This window comes from Terrapene carolina, unplaced genomic scaffold (genome assembly GCF_002925995.2).
Source record: "Terrapene carolina triunguis isolate 2854851 unplaced genomic scaffold, T_m_triunguis-2.0 Scaffold210, whole genome shotgun sequence".
NCBI lineage: Eukaryota > Metazoa > Chordata > Testudines > Emydidae > Terrapene > Terrapene triunguis.
The window spans coordinates 26,500,508-26,517,851 of NW_020664561.1; the positions used below are offsets into that span (position 1 = coordinate 26,500,508).

Sequence of the window (17,344 nt, forward strand, 5' to 3'; positions counted from 1 at the left end):
ATATACTTTACGGCCAAAGAGGTCCAGGCGTTTACTGTCCTTGTTGGCTGGAGTGGAGCGGGCGTACTGTTGTTTGGCCCTCTGGTTCGCTGCATCCACTACCAATGAGTTTGGCGCCAGATGGGTAAAAAGGAATTCAGAGCCCTTTGAAGGGATGAAGTACTTCCTATCTGCTTGTTTACAGGTAGGTAGGCTTGTGGCTGGAGTCTGCCAGATGGATTTAGCGGGTTCAAAAAGGGCTACGTTGATTGGTAGTGCCACTCTAGAGGAAGAAGAGGGCTGCAAGATGTCTGTTAGCTCATGCTGTTGTTCAGTGACTTCCTCCAAGTTAATTCTCAAGTCACCGGCAGCTCTTTTAAAGAGGTCTTGGAATTTTGCATAGTCATCCGACGGTGTTGGAGGAAGGGGAAGTAAGGCTTCCTCAGGCGTTACGTCGGGCTCTGCTGGAATAGGAGCAGGACTCAGTTGCTCCTGGAAGTGTGACGGTGCTGCCTGGTATCTTATGTCACTGGCAGATCCGTCACGTGGCGGTGCTAGACCGGTGTTGCGCCTGGTCGAAGTGCCGTAGCGCACGTGTTCTCGAGGGTACAATGCCCAAGGTGCCCAACATTGCCATGGTGGTGGGTAGGGCATAGGTGGTGCCATCCAGGGGTTCACTCCCCCTGGGGCAGGATCCTGAGAACAGGCTGAGGTAGTTTTTTTGTAACCTCTGTTGATTGGGGTCTGGAGTCTTGATATGGAGAAAAAACTGCCTGTGGATCAGCTTCCTCCTCACTGGAGGAAGGTTGTTCTGATCCTGACTCAGGCATTGGAGAAAAACAGGCATTTATCAGGGGAGACTGCAGAATAGCTGATACCAATAGATCTGCTGTCTGAGTGAATTGAAAAGGTGAGGCTCCTGCGTGAGGGAACATTCCTCTGAGCAGGGGTTTTGCCTTTGATCTCCCTGTCAGCCTGTGCCGCGGTTGCCAGTGCCGTGGTAGGTGCCGGGGGGGCAACATCAGCCTGCAGAGAGTCAGGCAGGGCGGGAAATGTCGGCACCGCCTCCGTCGCGGTGCCATAAACGAGGCAGGCAACTGAAAGCCTGAAACCTCGGCACCGGAGCTTCGCGCCGCCGCCGCAGCCTGAGGCGGCTTTCGTGCGGTGCCTGAGGAGCCCGGCTCTTCAAAAGTGCTGAGGCAAGGAAACACAGGCAGGGAAACTGTTGACCTGCCTGAAGAACTCTTGTGCCTCACCAACTTCTTTGTTGGAGAGGGCTGCTCCTTTTTTGTAGATTTCTTCAGTTTTTTTGAAGCAGGGGGGCTGTGGCGGGCAGTAGAGCCGGAGTCGGCGCCTGGGTCTGAAACTAACCCGATAGACTTTTGCAGGAGGAGCAGTTTCAGTTTAAGCTCCCTGTCCTTCCGTGCCCTGGAACTAAGTTTGCTACAGTGGGCACATTTTTGGGGAATGTGTGTTTCCCCCAAGCACTGGCCATCAGAGAGCGGGATAGCGTCCTTACACGTAGAGCAGCGCTTAAAGCCTGTGGAGCCAGGCATGGTAGAAGCGGTTGCGGCTGAGAGAAATTTTTTTTTTTTTTTTAAACAGATAAAAGAACTAATGAACTACACTAACAAGAACTGACAACAAACTAACTACTAGAATAGGTAATTGTAACAAGAGTGAGGGATTTCCTAACGAGTCTGCTGAGCTCCGTCTCAGGCCGGGGACGGTAGAGAAGGAACTGAGGAGATTGGCCACGCATGCGTACTATTATCCTAGACTCACAGCGGGGGGAGCCTCTGCGCATGCGTGGCCAGTACGAGTACTGCTACGAAAAATCTCCGAGCGAAGGCGCAGGGACGCACCAACACCTGGAGTGGAGCACCCACAGGGACATCTGGAGTGGAGCACCCACAGGGACATCTCTCAAAGAAGAACTATATTGGCGGTTAGGTAGAGGGAGCCTTTAGAATAGCTACCCTGCATCCTTCCTGTCTAGCTGCAGATTCTGGAAGAGCCACCACCGTTCCTCATCTGTGCGCTTCCCGTGACAGAGCCCAGGCACAGAAAAGTATTACTCTTGTGGGAATTCTGCGCCACTCTGCATGCATATTTCATGTGCCACATATATTTTTAATTTCCTCCCCCCCCTCCAGAAAATAGCTTCTGCTGAAAAGTTGCTGCAGTGCTGCCTTTTGCCCACCAGAGGGTGCTGTGGCACTAGAACACAGCAGCTGCTCCTGGCCAGCCCCAGCTAGGATAGGGAAGAGAAAGAGCCTACCTTCTTCACAGCGCCTGTCGGAACATGTCATGAGACATGGGGAGATAGACAGTGTGGGGCTGCTGGGGGGTCAGACGGGCTCATAAGGGCTATTGGGCGATGACCGATTAGGGCAGGGGCTGAAGTTTGCAGATGACACTAAACTGGGAGGAGTGGTAGATACGCTGGAGGGTAGGGATAGGATACAGAGGGACCTAGACTCTCAGCTTCACACTCACCCATTTTGCATTGCATTAAACATATCAATCTATATTTGGAATAACCCTCTATGAAAGTCTGATTTTTGTAGTGGAATAAATTCTCAATTTAATCTTTTGGCAAGCAAGAAGATTCTATGTGAGAAGACAATTTTAGTAGAATTCAGGCTTATCATGGAAATTTGTCATAAGAATTCCATATTAGAATTCCAAACAGTTAATCAAAAGAGTGGACAGCTAGAGATTACAAAAATAAATGTTTAATGGTTATAAAAACACTGCAATAGCATAGTGTGTGTATTCAACTTTATTCAAATTTTGGATTTTACGAGAAGTAGAGAGTGACTTTTTTTGTTTGTTTGTTTTTTTAAACTTTCACTTATTCTTATGCAGTTTATATGCCTATATATTTCCAGAAGAGAGCATGCTGCATTAGCAGATGAGCAGTTTATTTTTAACCTGGAAGGTTCCACAATACTTACTGTGACCTCTGTGCAACCAACAGTTCATTTTTTGCAAATTCAAAATCTTTTGGCCCATCACATGAAAGGGTAGTCCCACAAGATGGCCTTTTTACTTTCTGAACCTCTACTGGATGATTAAACCTGAAATAATGGTCTCCACCGAGAATCACACGATCACCCTGCAAAATACAGACACACTATTCGACTATAATCTTACAATCAAATATATATAATACATCAAAATTAGAAAAATAAAAATATCCAGTAATCTGTCATGATGAACAATTCAAGAGCCTTCTCAAAAACTGCAGTCAACAGATAATTTACCATTCATGCCAGGTGTTTTCAAAGCCATGCATAAATATATTTATTTCTGTACCAGTGATGGATAACTTACGTGATGCATAACTGTTGGCTCTGAAATGTGTTTCCCATTAACATATGTCTTTGCTTCTCCCAGTGGCGTAATACTCACTCTACCATCAACATTTTTGATAACACTGAAAGTGAGAAACATCAGATGTGACAGCAATAGCTAATCATGAACAAAAAAACAAGTTATGTAACTTAACTCTGGCTATCCATGAAATTCATGATTTAGATAATGTGACTTTGAATCTCTTCCCCCGCTCCCCCAAATATTGACTGTATAGTTCATGCTATTCTGTTATTACACCATACACCTCAACTATATTGCTTTTTAAGAGTCAATCCTCATTTTGGAACAAGATAAGTTTGGTTCTAAACACACCTGCTGCTAAAATACTTAGTGTAATTTACTGCTATCTGAAATGCTGAATCAGGTACTTGAGGTTATGGAAAACTTTATTAAAGAAAACTTCACCTTATCCCACATTTCTTCAATTTTTTTTTTTTAAGTAGTAATGTTGTTTAAATTTCTTGTATTACGTAAGTGGTTCTAGACAGAATGAGAGCTGCACATTATACAACATTTCTATAATTTGGTCAAGGTACAACTCCATCTCTGAGATAAAATTTATTTCATCTAGGGAGTTTCAACCAATATAATTCATAACTCAGGAGAGGAGAGACTGAAACCTGTTAGCTAAAAATAAACTGCAAATATATCTCCTGATATTCTTATATTAAAAGGCAAATTTTTCTACTTATATATTGGAAGATATATATATGTCTAGTCAAAACTGAATCTATTTTTTTTTTTAATAGTTAAAGCTCGACACCAGGTGTTAGTCTCCTCTGTCAACCCTCTCCTCCTCAAACAAACAAAATACATTTGTCAGGTGTCAGATGATTCATAAACGGAAGGTAATATTAAAGTTTGCACAAAATCAACACCACCAAAAAAAAAAAATTTTTTTAATAAGGGCTACCAGTGTGTTTCTCAGTTCATGCAAATTTCTTCAGGCATGGAAAGTTTAATGAAAGACTTACTAATGAGCGTATATATTTTACTATACAGTGAATTCTGCTTTATATTTTCTCTTCAACAGAACAAATCCAATAAGATGCTTTTGGTTTGGTAAGGCGAGCTAGAATTAATAGTTAAGTATATATATAGCAATGTCATCTTTTTCATCTCAGCTAAATCACCACTTTGCTTTATGATGACTAATGACTGAGGAATTGGTAGATCATGAAGACTTGCCACTCAGTATCTCCTTTATCTTTGTAACTGGGCAGCTTGTCCTAGGGCTGGAGAGCCGGGGCCAAGCCAATCCTGATTGCAGAATGAGCCCCACCTGAGGGGAATCAGGCAATTTCCTATTGAAGAAGGATGTTGATAAATTGAAGAGGGTTCAGGAAAGAGCCACAAGAAAGATTAAAGGATTAGAAAACCTGCCTTATAGTGATAGACTCAAGGACCTCAATCTATTTAGCTGAACAAAGAGAAGGTTAGGGGGTAACTTGATTACAATATCAGTATCTACATGGGGAACACATATTTAATAAATAGGCTCTTCAGTCTAGCAAAGAAAGATATAACATGATCCAATGGCTGGAAGTTGAATTAGACAAATTCAGGCTGGAAATAAGGTGTAAATTTTTAAAGGTGAGAGTAATTAACCATTGGAACAATTTACCAAGGGTCATGGTGGAGTCTCCATCACTGACGATGATTAAATCAAGATTGGATTTTTTTATTTTTTTTTTTAAAGATATGGTCTAGGAATTAGTTTGAGGAAGTTCTGTGGCCCGTGTCACACAGAAGGTCGGACTAGATTATCACCGTGGTCTCTTTTGGCCTTGGAATCTATTAATCTATAAAGAGCAGAAGGTGGCTGCAGCGAGACTACAGAGATTGAGAGAGGCTCCTGCAGGGAAGACCCTCAGGTAAAGGGGAATTGCTGCAGCTAAGAAGGGCAGGGAGTAGCCTGCTAAGGCAGGAAGGACTCTGACCAGACCAGGAGCGTTTGGGCTGCACCTGGCTGAAGGGAAGGCTTTATGTTTAGTTTTGAACTTTAAGTTAATAAATCAGACCATAAGAAGGGCTGTTTTGATTGGATTGATGAGCAGAGGTAAGAGAGGAACAGTCACAGGAGGCCAATGTGGTTGTACAAGGAGCTTTTTAGCTACCTAAAAACCAAAAGGGATACATACAGGGAACGTCACGAAGAAAGTATATGTGGGAATAGCGTGAGTGTGTAGGGACAAAATCAGGAAAGCCAAGGCAAAGAACGAGTTACAGCGGGCAAGGAATACTAGAGACAACAAGAAGGGGTTCTTCAAATATGTCAGACAAAAAAGAAAGATCAGGGATGGTGTGGGTCTGCTGCTCAATGGAGAAGGCGAGCTGGTAACAGAAGAGGATAGGAAGGCAGAGCTGCTCAATGCATACTTTGCTTCAGTCTTCTAATAAATATATATATATAAAAATAATGTGACCAGACAATTAGCGAAGCTACCATAGACAATAAAGGGGAAGGGAGACAGCTTGGGATAAGTAAAGAACACTTCTGACAAATTTGAATTAATTCAAGTCAACGGGGCCTGATGCTATTCACCCCAGGATGCTGAAGCAATTAGCCAAAGAAATCTCAGAGCCACTGGCAATAATATTTGCCAAATCATAGATGACAGGAGAGGTCCCAGAAGATTGGAGAAGGGCTAATGTAGTGCCCATCTTTAAAAAGAGGAAAAAGGATGAGCTGAGGAACTATAGACCAGTCTTCGATACCTGGAAAGCTACTAGAGCAATGTATAAAACATACAATTTGCGAATACCTGGAGGATGAAAGGGTAATCACTAGCAGCCAGCATGAATTTACTAAGAACAAATCATGCCAAACCAACTTGATTTCCTTCTTTGACAGGATAACTGGTTTGGTGGATAGGGGGAATTCAGTGAACTTAATATACCTGGACTTCAGCAAGGCTTTTGACACAGTCCCACATGACATTCTGATAATTAAACTGGAGAAATGCAGGCTCGGTGGAACTACTATTAACTGGATACATAATTGGCTAAACAATACAAACAAAAGAGTAACTATTAATGGAATGATGTCAGAGTGGAGGAAGGTCTCAAAGGTGGTGTTCCATAGGGATCTGTTCTGGGTTCGTTATTAATTACTTCGATTTAAGAATTGATTAATTGGAGAACTGGGCTATAGACAACAAAATGAAATTCAACAAAGACAAATGTAAGATGCTACACTTAGCGAAGAAAACCCAAATGCACAAATACAGAATGGGGGATAAGTGGGTTGGCAACAGCACTGCTGAGAAGGATCTGGAAGTAGTGGTAGATCACAACCTCAAGATGAATCAGCAAAGCAATGCTGTTGCAGGGGTAAAAAAAAAAAAAGAGCAAACGCAATTTTAGATTGCATTAACAGAGGCATCACATGCAAGTCAGGGGAGGTGATACTACCGCTCTACTCAGCGCTGATTTGGCCTCAAATGGCATACTGTGTCCAGTTAGAAAGGATCCAGAGGTGCACAAAGATGATCAAAGTGATGGAATGCAAACCATATGAGCAAAGGCTGAAGGAAAAAAATTACCTACCTTTCGTAACTGTTGTTCTTCAAGATGTGTTGCTCATGTCCATTCCATTCTAGGTGTGTGCGCGTCCACTTGCACAGTTGTCGAAGACTTTTGCCTTAGCAGTATCCATAGGGTTGGCTGGGGCACCCTCTGGAGTATATCAGGCACCCTCAGTATATCAGGCACCGCCAGCCCTACGCCCTCTCAGTTCCTTCTTGCCAGCAACTCCAACAGAGGGGCAGGAGGTCGGCTAATGGAATGGAGATGAGCAACACATCTCGTAAAAACAGTTACCTACCTTTTGTAACTGTTGTTCTTATTCTTTGAATGCTTGCTCATGTCAATGCCATTCTAAATGACTCACAAGCAGTATGCCTGGAGGTGGGCTCACTTCACAGACGTGCGGCTTGTAATACTGCTATACCGAAGTCAGCGTTGTCTCAGGCTTTCTGGGTAAGCGCACAGTGAGACGTGAACATGTGAATGGAGGACCAGGTAGTGGCCCTGCAGATATCTGGAATTGGCACATGGGCCAGGAAGGCCGTTGCCAAGGCTTATGCTCTATTTGAGTGGGCAGTTACAATTGCCGGTGGAGGTACCTTCACCTGATCATAGCAAAATCGGATGCAGGAGGTGATCCAAGATGAGATCCTCTGGGTGGACACTGTACGACCTTTGATCCTATCTGCTACAGCGACGAACTACGTTGACTTGCGAAATGGCTTGGTCCTCTCGATGTAGAAGGCTAGTGCTCTCCTGACATCCAAGGAGTACAACCTACGTTCCTCCTCAGACTTATGAGGCTTTGGAAGAAGACTAGCAAGAATATGTCCTGGGTCATGTGAAATTGCGAAGCCACCTTGGGCAGGAAAGCCAGATGCGGCCACAGCTGGACCTTGTCCTTGAAGAACATCATATAGGTCGGCTCCGATGTAAGTGCCTTAATCTCAGAGACCCTTTGGACAGAAGTCACCACCACCAGGAATGACACTTTCCAGGAGAGCAGAAGAAGGGAACAGGACGCCAAGGGCTCGAATGGGGCATTCATGAGCCGCGCAAGCACCAGATTCAGGTGCCAGGGAGGAACTCGGTCCCAGACTTGGAGGTAGAGCCACTCCAGACCTTTTAAGAACCGGACCGTCATGTTATGAGCAATGACTGACCTGACCTGGAACGGAGGGTGAAAGGCTGATATGGCAGCCAAGTGGACCTTAACTGATGAAAGGGGCAAGCCCTAGAGCTTGAGAAGCATAAGGTAGTCCAGGATTGACTACAGCGAGGCCTGCTCAGGCCTAACCCTTTGGGCCAAGACCCAGCACCTGAATCGTTTCCATTTGGCCAGGTAGGTTGCTCTAGTGGAGGGCTTTCTACTATCCAGTAGGACCTGCTGGACGTGGGCCGAGCACTCCTGCTCTTCAGCAGTTAACCATGCAGCAACCAAGCTGTTAGGTGCAGCGCTGCTAGATTCGGGTGCAGGAGCCTGCCATGATTCTTGGAGAGGAAATTTGGCCAGAGAGGCAGCTGCATCGGGGTTGTTACCAACAGGTCCATCAGCGTGTCGAACCAGTGTTGGCGAGGCCAAGCAGGGGCTATCAGGATAACCTTGTCCTGCTTGACCTTCGTGAGGACTCTGTGCAGCAATGGCACTGGTGGGAAAGTGTACATCAGAGCCCCCAACCACAGGAGTAGGAAGGTGTCTGAGAAGTAGCCCCAGTTGATCCCCCAAAATGAGCAGAAAAGGTGACATTTCCTGTTCTGGCAAGTCGCAAACAAGTCCACCTGGGGAGATCCCCATTTTCGGAAGATCCTGTTGACCACCTCAGGGTGGAGTGACCATTCGTGGTGAGACAAGAAGGCTCAGCTGAGGTGATCGGCTAACATGTTCCTGGTACTGGGGAAGTGCGCTGCCATGAGATGAATGGCATGCTGCACACAGAAGTCCAGAGCCGCCTTGCTTGTTGATATAAAACATCATGGCGGTGTTGTCCATCAGGACTTGAACCACCTTACCTTGTAAGTGGGGCCGAAAAACCTGACAGGCCAAGTGAACCATCCTGAGCTCTCTGACATTTATGTGGAGAGAGCGGTCAACCCCCGACCAGTGGCCTTGTGTACGGAGCTCACCCAGGTGGGCTCCCCAGCCCAGGTCTGAGGCATCAGAAACCAGAGTTAGTGATGGGGCCGGGGCCACGAAGGGAACTCCCTGCAACACTAATGAGTGGTCCAACCACTAAGCCAGTGATGACCAGATGTGGTCCGGCACCTTGACTACCGGGTCCAGGCCATATCTGTTGGGGATGTAGACCGACACCAACCACGCCTGCAGCAGCTGAAGGTGGAGCTGGGCATGACGGACCATGTAAGTACAGGCAGCCATGTGGCCTAGCAACCTTAGGCAAGCCTGGGCAGTGGTGAGCAGGTGGCCCCTTACATAGGAGCCCCCTAACATGGCTCGGAAACAGGCCTCCGGAAGGAAGGCTCTCGCACACATGGAGTTGAGAACTGCTCCAATAAACTATTCGTTGCACTGGTATGAAGGTCAATTTCTTTTCGTTCACTAATAGGCCCAGGTCGTGACAGGTGGACCGCACCAGATCGAGACTGTTCTGCACGTGATCCTATGACCTGCCCTTGATGAGCCAATTGTTGAGGTAAGGATAAACCTGGATCCCCCCGCCCCCCCGATGCCTTAAGTAAGTGGCTACTGAGGCCATACATTTTGTAAATACCCACGGGGCTGAGGAGAGGCCAAAGGGAAGTGCTGTGAACTGGAAATGGCGCTGGCCCACCATAAAACGGAGGAACAGTGGTGTCCTTGGAAGACAGAGATATGGAAATAAGCATCTTTCAAGTCAAGAGTGGCGTACCAGTCTCCCGGATCCAGGTAGGGGATGATGGAGGCCAGTGAAGCCATGCGAAACTTCAACTTCTTGAGGTATCTGCTGAGTCGTTGCAGGTCCAGAATGGGTTGTAGGTCCCCTTTTGCTTTTGGGATCAGGAAATAGCGGGAGTAGAAACCTTTCCCCCTCATTTCCTGAGGGACCTCCTCCACTGCCCCCAGTTGTAGGAGGTTGTCTACCTCCTGAATGAGAAGTTGCTAGTGAGAAGGGTCCCTGAAGAGGGAGGGGAAGAAGGTAGGTAGGGTGGGAAGGTGGCCAAAAGCTGGAGAATGTAGCCCAGTGACAATCTCTAGCACCCAGTGGACTGAAGTAACCTGCGACCAGGCCAAATGGTAAGGACGGAGACAGTTGAGGAAAAGATGGGACGGAACCAGGGAGTTGACTGGGGTGTTGCTCTCTAGCGCACCCTCGAAATGCAAGCTTCTGGCCCCTGTGGTGCTTCGCTGGGCCAGGTTGCATAGGGTGAACGGGAGGAGGAAGGGTGACGGAGACTAAAATTAGTGTCCCTTGTAGATCCCTGCTGAGGCTGCCAAGGCCTTGGTGGCAGGGGCGGCCGGAATTGCTTCCTCGCCAACTGAGGCGCATGGAACCCCAGGGAGCGGAGGGTGGCTTGAGTGTCCTTCAGACCGTGCAGCCTCACGTCTGTTCTGCAAAGAACCCAACTCCATCAAATGGGAGATCTTGTATCGAGGCCTGCATCTCCTGGAACAGGTCTGTGGTCTGAAGCCAGGAACTGCACCTCATGACCACCGCCGAGGTGACTACCCTGGCCGCTGAATAGGCCGCATCCCAGGCCAGCTAGAGGGAACACCTAGCCGCTGCTGTACGCTCCTCAACCAGGGCCCCGAACTCTTGGGCCACCTCCTGGGGCATGGAGTCCTTAAACTTATGGAATCCCTTGGCTGGAACAAAATACTTTTTCTCAGCCCTCTTGGAAGTGGGCAGGATTGAGGATGGGGTTTGCCAGAGGGTTTTGGCAATCTTTAGGACCCCTTTGTGCACCGAAAGTGCGACATATGCAGGGGTGGATGTGGAGAGCACATTAAATAAAGCGTCTGATTGCTCTGCCATCTCTTCTACTTCTTGGCCTAGGTTACTGGCCACCCCTCGAAGCAGGGCTTGGTGCTCCTTAAAGTCGTCCAATGAGCTAGCACGAGAGGACCCCACCATAGCCTCATCTGGAGAGGATGAGGATGACTGAACCACCGGGGCAGGGCCTGGAGCATCATCCCCCGTGGAGGAAGGAGGTCTCGGGGTGGGCATCTGGCCCGCCACCTCAGCATCTGCTTGTGCTTCGCACAACAAGTCTGGTGCCATTTGATGCTTGTCCGACGCAGTGACCGATGATTGGTGAGATGGGGGCATCGGCATAACCAGCACGCCCCAGGCATTCCAGTAAGGCCATTGCGTTGGCCACTGGCCCTGCTGCCAGGACGGCATTGCTGAGGTGGACACAACCTCAGGAGCCCAGTCACGACGGTGCTGTCTTGGCGAGGGGCTGAACTTCCTCTCCATGCAGGAGGAATCCTCCTCTGGTGACCAGGTTGGGCCGTCGACGTCTGAGTCCAGCGGCTAACCATCACTGTGGGTGCCTCGAGTAGTCAGACCGGTGCCACGAGTAGGGGGAGCAGCACCATGTTGGAGAGTGTCCCTGCGGTGGGAGAGTCCTTTGCGCTTTGGGCACCGGGAAGACGTTGACACCACCATCAGTCTGAGTCCCCTACGACTCAGACAGAGTCGGTGGCAGATCCTTTAGGGGGGTAGGAAGTCTCCTTGCAGCTCCAGCGTGGGCAGTGACCCGAACAGGGACCCAAAGCCCCTTGGTCTGTCTTGCTCACTACGGGGTCCCACTTCTTAGATGACTTCTTGGGCACCGGCGAAGGAGATCAGTCCTGGGTAGAGCCCAGTGCCTGGGGTGTGCTATGCACCGAGGCCAAAGTGCTGGGTGTTGCGTCTGGCCAGGCCAGCTCCAAAGTTGGGTGGAGAGCAGCCTCCATGAGGAAGGCCCTCAAACGAATGTCGCGTCCTGTGTCATGGGACGAAAGTTCTTACAGATGTGACACTTATTTTGACGTGGGATTCCCCCAAGCACTTCAGACAGCTGCCGTGTGGGTCACTAACAGGCATAGGCGTATTACAGTCAGCACAGGGCTTAAAACCTAGTGACCAGGGCATGCCCCGCCTGGGGCAAAGTCCCCACCGGGACCCTAACTGACTGACTATAGTACATAATAGCTACTTACTAACTAATCTACAATAAACAAAACTATTTACAGCTGGAATACGAAGTCGAAAGGGAAAGAAACCACTGACCACTTGTGAGGCAAGGAAGAGAGGTGCTCCGGGAACCAACCACCACAGGCAGTAAGAAGGAACTGAGAGGGCGTATGACCAGCAGCACCTGATATTCCGATGCATGGGTGCGGCACTGCAGAGGGCGCCACAGCCAACCCTACAGATATCGCTAAAGCGAAAGTCTCCGACAACTGTGAACGGGGGCACGCGCACACCTAGAATGGAATTGACATGAGTAAGCACTCAAAGAACTACTGGGCATGTTTAGTTTAGAAAAGAGGAGATTAACGGGAACATGATAGCTGTTTTCAAATACTTGAAGGCTGTCATTAAAAAGATGGAGAAAAGCTGTTCTCTCTTGCCACAGAGGGCAGGACAAGAGACAATGGGTTCAAGATACAGCAGAGCAGATTTAGATGAAATCTCAGGAAAAACGTCTTAACTGCAAGAACAGTAGGACAATGGAACAGACTGCCTAGGGAGGTTATGGAAGGTCCTTCACTGGAGGTTTTCAAAAGGAGGCTGGATAGCCATTAGTCTTGGATAGCTTAGATGCAAAAAATCCTGCATCTTGGCAGGGGATTAAACTAGCTGACCCTTGCAGTCGCTTCTAACCTTATGATTCTATGATCTTATGACTGGAAAAACCATGTGGAGTTTATTTGGGGATCCAAAAAGGGAAACTGAGGTGAGGGGCTACATGCAGGTCTGCCCAAGGCCACCAGCGGGCATCATGAGGCAGCCACTCATCTACAATCTTTCATTGTTCAGATTCTCTGAAGTACTGCTTATCTGATGTACACAGACAAAAAAAACAAATGTTTTGAAACAGAAATTAGATTGATATTACATGCAAACAGCACACCAGTGAATGGAATTCTGAAACTGACATGACAGCGTATATTTCATTCTGCTTTTAAGAATTTAGCAGATTTTTTTCTGTGTAAAACTAATTTAGTATCTTTCATTTGAGTTATTACTGTATTTTAATTTTGAACTTCCTATTTCCTAACAGGAAATTTCTGTTTGTTACATGGGTCTGGCACAGATAGCATATCTGGAGTGTCCCCACTGCAAAGAGCTAAGACACTCCAGCTCTGCTAAGCTAACCCAGGTTAACTCTACAGTGAAGACATACCTAGAAGAGACACTTGCTCCGGGGGGAGGGGGGGGGGGGGGGAGGAAGAGAGAGAGAGAGAGGGGTGGTAGCTCATTCTCACATAGCCACATGAAGGATCTTTCATTTTAGGGTATCACATACCAGTGATCATCAGCAATTAGCACTCCAGAGAGCTGGATATCATGAGGAGAATTTGGTTTGTACTTTCCAACTGTAGTTTGTCCTTCTTTTATCATATACAGAAGCATCTCAGAGAGCTGGGGATCTTCATTGAGATTGACAAGGTTTGGCAAACGATTGTCCATCTTGAATGTAATTCCTGCTTTCTAGGTGATTGATTCAGAAAGAAAACATTAGTGATTTACTTGTATGTATATATCAAAAATACATCAAAGTCTGCCGACTGTACCATAAGTCAGCGTTTCTCAAATTGGGGTCCGTGGACCACTGGGGTTCCACAAGTGTACTTCAGGAGGTCCGCGGGCCCCACTTATCAATTCCTCTCCCTCCCTCCTACAATTTCTCCCCCATGCCACCGGATGGGTGGTACGGGCGGCGGCCCAGGGTGGCTCGCCAAAGGGAGCACCGTGCATAAGGTTTGCCTGATTCCCACCTGACCTGACAAGAGCCAGCTGGACTGGCGGAGGCGGCAGGCAAGCGGAGCAGCAGCATTTGGAGGGGAGGGGAGAGGGACCCGAGCTGCAGGGGGGCAGTTGAACAAAAAGCTGAGCCAGGTCTCTTCTCTGTAGCAGGGGTGCCCATCCTGCCCCCTGCTCCATTGCCGTGTTCAGCCACCTCTGCTTCTAGCCCCCCGCCCACTCTGGACTGGGAGTGCCCTCCTGTCTGCTGTGCGGGGGGTGGCTTCGGGGGGGGGGGCGGCACGGCTGATGTCGGGTGTCCCCCACCCATGTACCCGGTCTCCACTGAGCTGGGGTGACAGGACAGGGCGAAATCTGCCTCTCTGGGTCAGAAGCTGCTGGCAGCTACTTGTGTCTGAACAAGCCTTCAGGCCCCTTACCCTGAATGCTTTACTAAAGAGAGTGCGCTCAACACTCTCTCAGGCGTGCGTGCACGCACACACACACACACACACACACACGTCTCCCTCACACAGTCCCCCCAACACACACCTGAGCTGTGCTGTGAGGTGAGCACCAGGAGCTTCTGCTCTCCTGCCCTCTCCTTACGCAGCCCAGGTGGGGAAGGTGACCTGGATTTAGGGAGCCCTGACGCTGCTCCTTGCTCGCCCCTCACAGCCTCCTAGCGGGAGCGTGGGTCAGAGGAGCATCAGTCCAGTAGGGGAGCAAGCAGCAATGCCAGCTGCTCTGTCACTGCATCCAGGTCAGTTTTCCCATGTGGGTGCAGGAGGGGAATGCAGAGGTTAGGGGCACAGGAGTGGGGCAGGGTTTGGGGTGAAGGGGGCACAGTGCAGGGGTAGGCGTGAAGGGGGTGCAGGGATTGGTGTGAAGGGGGCACAGTATAGGGGTTAAGGCTGAAGTGAGGGTGGGGAGCCTATGGTGGACAGGGTTAATGGGGCGGGGGGTGCACCACACTCATGGGGCCAGGAGCACCAAAATGAAAGTGTGCCCAGGGTGCCATTTTCCCTAAGGCCAGCCCTGCAGTTGCTGCGGAACAGCTGTTCTCCGGCGTGCATGAGCCGCTGGGAGAGGAGCGGGGATGGGGCGCACTTAGGGGAGGGGGCAGAAAGAGGTGGGGAAGAGGAGGGGCGGGGTGGAGTGGGGGTGGGGTGGGGAATTTGAGGGTCCACGAAAAATTTAAAATAAAAATGGGAGTCCATGGGTTGCTAAAAAGTTTGAGAACCACTGCCATATATAATTTATTTGAAAGCACTGACCTGAAGAGAATGAACAATATTAACTGCTTCTTGCAAAAGAGGAACGTAGACTAGGAAAGAGGATTCTTAGGACAACCTCAATTCTGTGCATTAATGGATTTATTGGTATTAAGCATTTTCTATACTTCTTTAATTCTTGTGAATAAAGGGTACCTGTAACTCCTTTGTTTCTTCAAATTTCCTCTGTTCTGCTTGTTCAAATTTTTCTTTCCAGGCCCTTAGCATATAAGGAAAAATAAATCAAAATAATTACTTTAGGGATATTTTATTCCAATATTTATAAGACTACTACTTACTATTCAGAAGACATTAATGACTACCCCACCTTTGCATCTCTGCCATATCCCTCTCCTGTTGGTGTAGTTTTACCCTTAGGGATGTTATTTCTTGCAGATACGGTCTAAATTTCTCAGGATCTCTATTTAGAGTATTTTTGCGAGCTGCTTTCAGTTTCTCAATTTCTGCTTTCAGTTCTACATTTGAAAAATAAAAACATAACTCAGCTTTTACAGTAAACATAGGATCCTACATTAAGCAGGTGTTTAATACATAAAAAAACCTCATTCTTTTTAAACAGTAAGTCTGAGGATTTTATCCTCACTTTGGCAATATCCAGTGGAATTTATGTTAAATAGAAAGTATCCCATCTAAGCTTTAACATGCCCATTTAGCTACAAAAGTCTGTTTGTTACTTTTAAGAATAGAGAGAAAATAATTTTATGTCACTACTCCTGAAATGTGAGACACTAAATAATCTGCTAAACTGCACACTGAATAGTGCCTTTATATATGGCAAGCCGATTGTTTTTGTTTAAGGTCTAGAGGTCACTTTTATATCATGCTCTTCTCTGAAACACACAGGTCATACCAATTGAAGATATGTCCCCCAAGGAAGCATTAACTAAATTAACTGATCAACTAGAGTGCTGACGATAGCTTATTACACTATACATCTGATTTCATTTGATTAGAGAGCACATAGACAGATTCCAGTTAAGTACTGCCAGGTTTTCAATCTGCACACAGTGTTTTTCAAGAAACTGCTAATTTAGAAAACACAACAACTGGTTTTCTCTCTCATATTACACCCTGGTTCTTTTTCTTTGTCATTCCACCTAAGCACTTTTTCATTTATTTTATTTCCTCTGTGCAACACCTGCTGAGTTCTCTCACTTATTTTTGTTTTTATTTTTAAATGTAAACAAAATAAACAAGTACTAAAATTTAATAAGTAAAATAAAATCCTACTTTGTGAATCAATCCCATTGTATCTCTACATAAAACCACATCAGCATGAATACCAAGCACCACTGGAGGTGGTAGTAACCCAATCCCCTCAGTAAACCTAACAAGAAGGGGACAGAGTAGCAATATGAGGGTAATGCCAGTTTTTACACCCCAGTTACCACAATACTACTCATCTCTAGTACCACTGCAAGTTAGTCTGCACTTGCCTGTTGGCTGCAATACTAATGTTCCCCACAGGTAATACAATGATTATATATGCAGCTGTAAATTATTTCATAATTCAGACTGGCTGGAGAAGATCATAATAGTAAGTCTGTCTGACTCCACTTTTCTGCAATAAAAGACTTTCCTCCTCCATTTTCAGTAAGCACTATATGACTAAATGCCAGAGAAGTTATTTTCTCTTCAAAAGGGAAACTTCGGGTGGAATGAACACTTACAGTCTACAAAATACAACAATGTCCTAAATAAGAGTACAATAGCATGTGTCTAAGCAGGTTGCTACTGACCCCACGCAGAGGGAACAATAAAACTATTGTGTGGAGAATTAAGGGCCAGAATTTGATCTCCTTGTTCACACTGCATAGCAATTTAGTAGTACCACTGATTTCAATGACTACTAGTGCAGGACAGTGCTCTTTATCATGTGTGAGTATATCACAATCTGACTTTACGTAAAAGCAACATTATAGCTGAGATTTTTAAGTGTACAGACCTTAGGAAATCCAACTTTAATTTGACCACCTTTCACTCATGTAGTATTTTCTGTATCACTGTGGGAATTGTACTGAATTTCTTGACTCTTATTTAAAATCTCAACCATAATGTTGAATTACATGTAAAAAAACAGGTTAATTTCCTTGTTTCGTAAACAAAAATAAATGGAAGGAAAATTTAGGTTTGCTTGAATGCACAACTGAAATGAACACATTTAACTGGATGCTGTGATATCTATACAAGTGTGTACATTCAAACATATATACAGTACCTAATTACACTGGTCTACAATTTTTGAGAAGTCGTCTGCTTCAGAGATAA

At 46.7% G+C, this 17,344-nt stretch overlaps 1 protein-coding gene across 1 annotated transcript in view; it reads right to left on the bottom strand.

Moving 5' to 3' along the window:
- Positions 1-17,344, bottom strand: part of LOC113407249 (kinesin-like protein KIF14) — an 86,245-nt gene that overhangs the window by 48,836 nt on the left and 20,065 nt on the right. The window contains exons 11-15 of the mRNA XM_026655536.1: positions 15,384-15,531; positions 15,212-15,275; positions 13,345-13,529; positions 3,319-3,421; positions 2,940-3,100 (exon numbers count right to left, since the gene is read on the bottom strand). Of these exons, the coding sequence (XP_026511321.1) occupies positions 2,940-3,100; positions 3,319-3,421; positions 13,345-13,529; positions 15,212-15,275; positions 15,384-15,531 (661 nt within the window). The remainder of the gene's footprint in view (positions 1-2,939; positions 3,101-3,318; positions 3,422-13,344; positions 13,530-15,211; positions 15,276-15,383; positions 15,532-17,344) is intronic.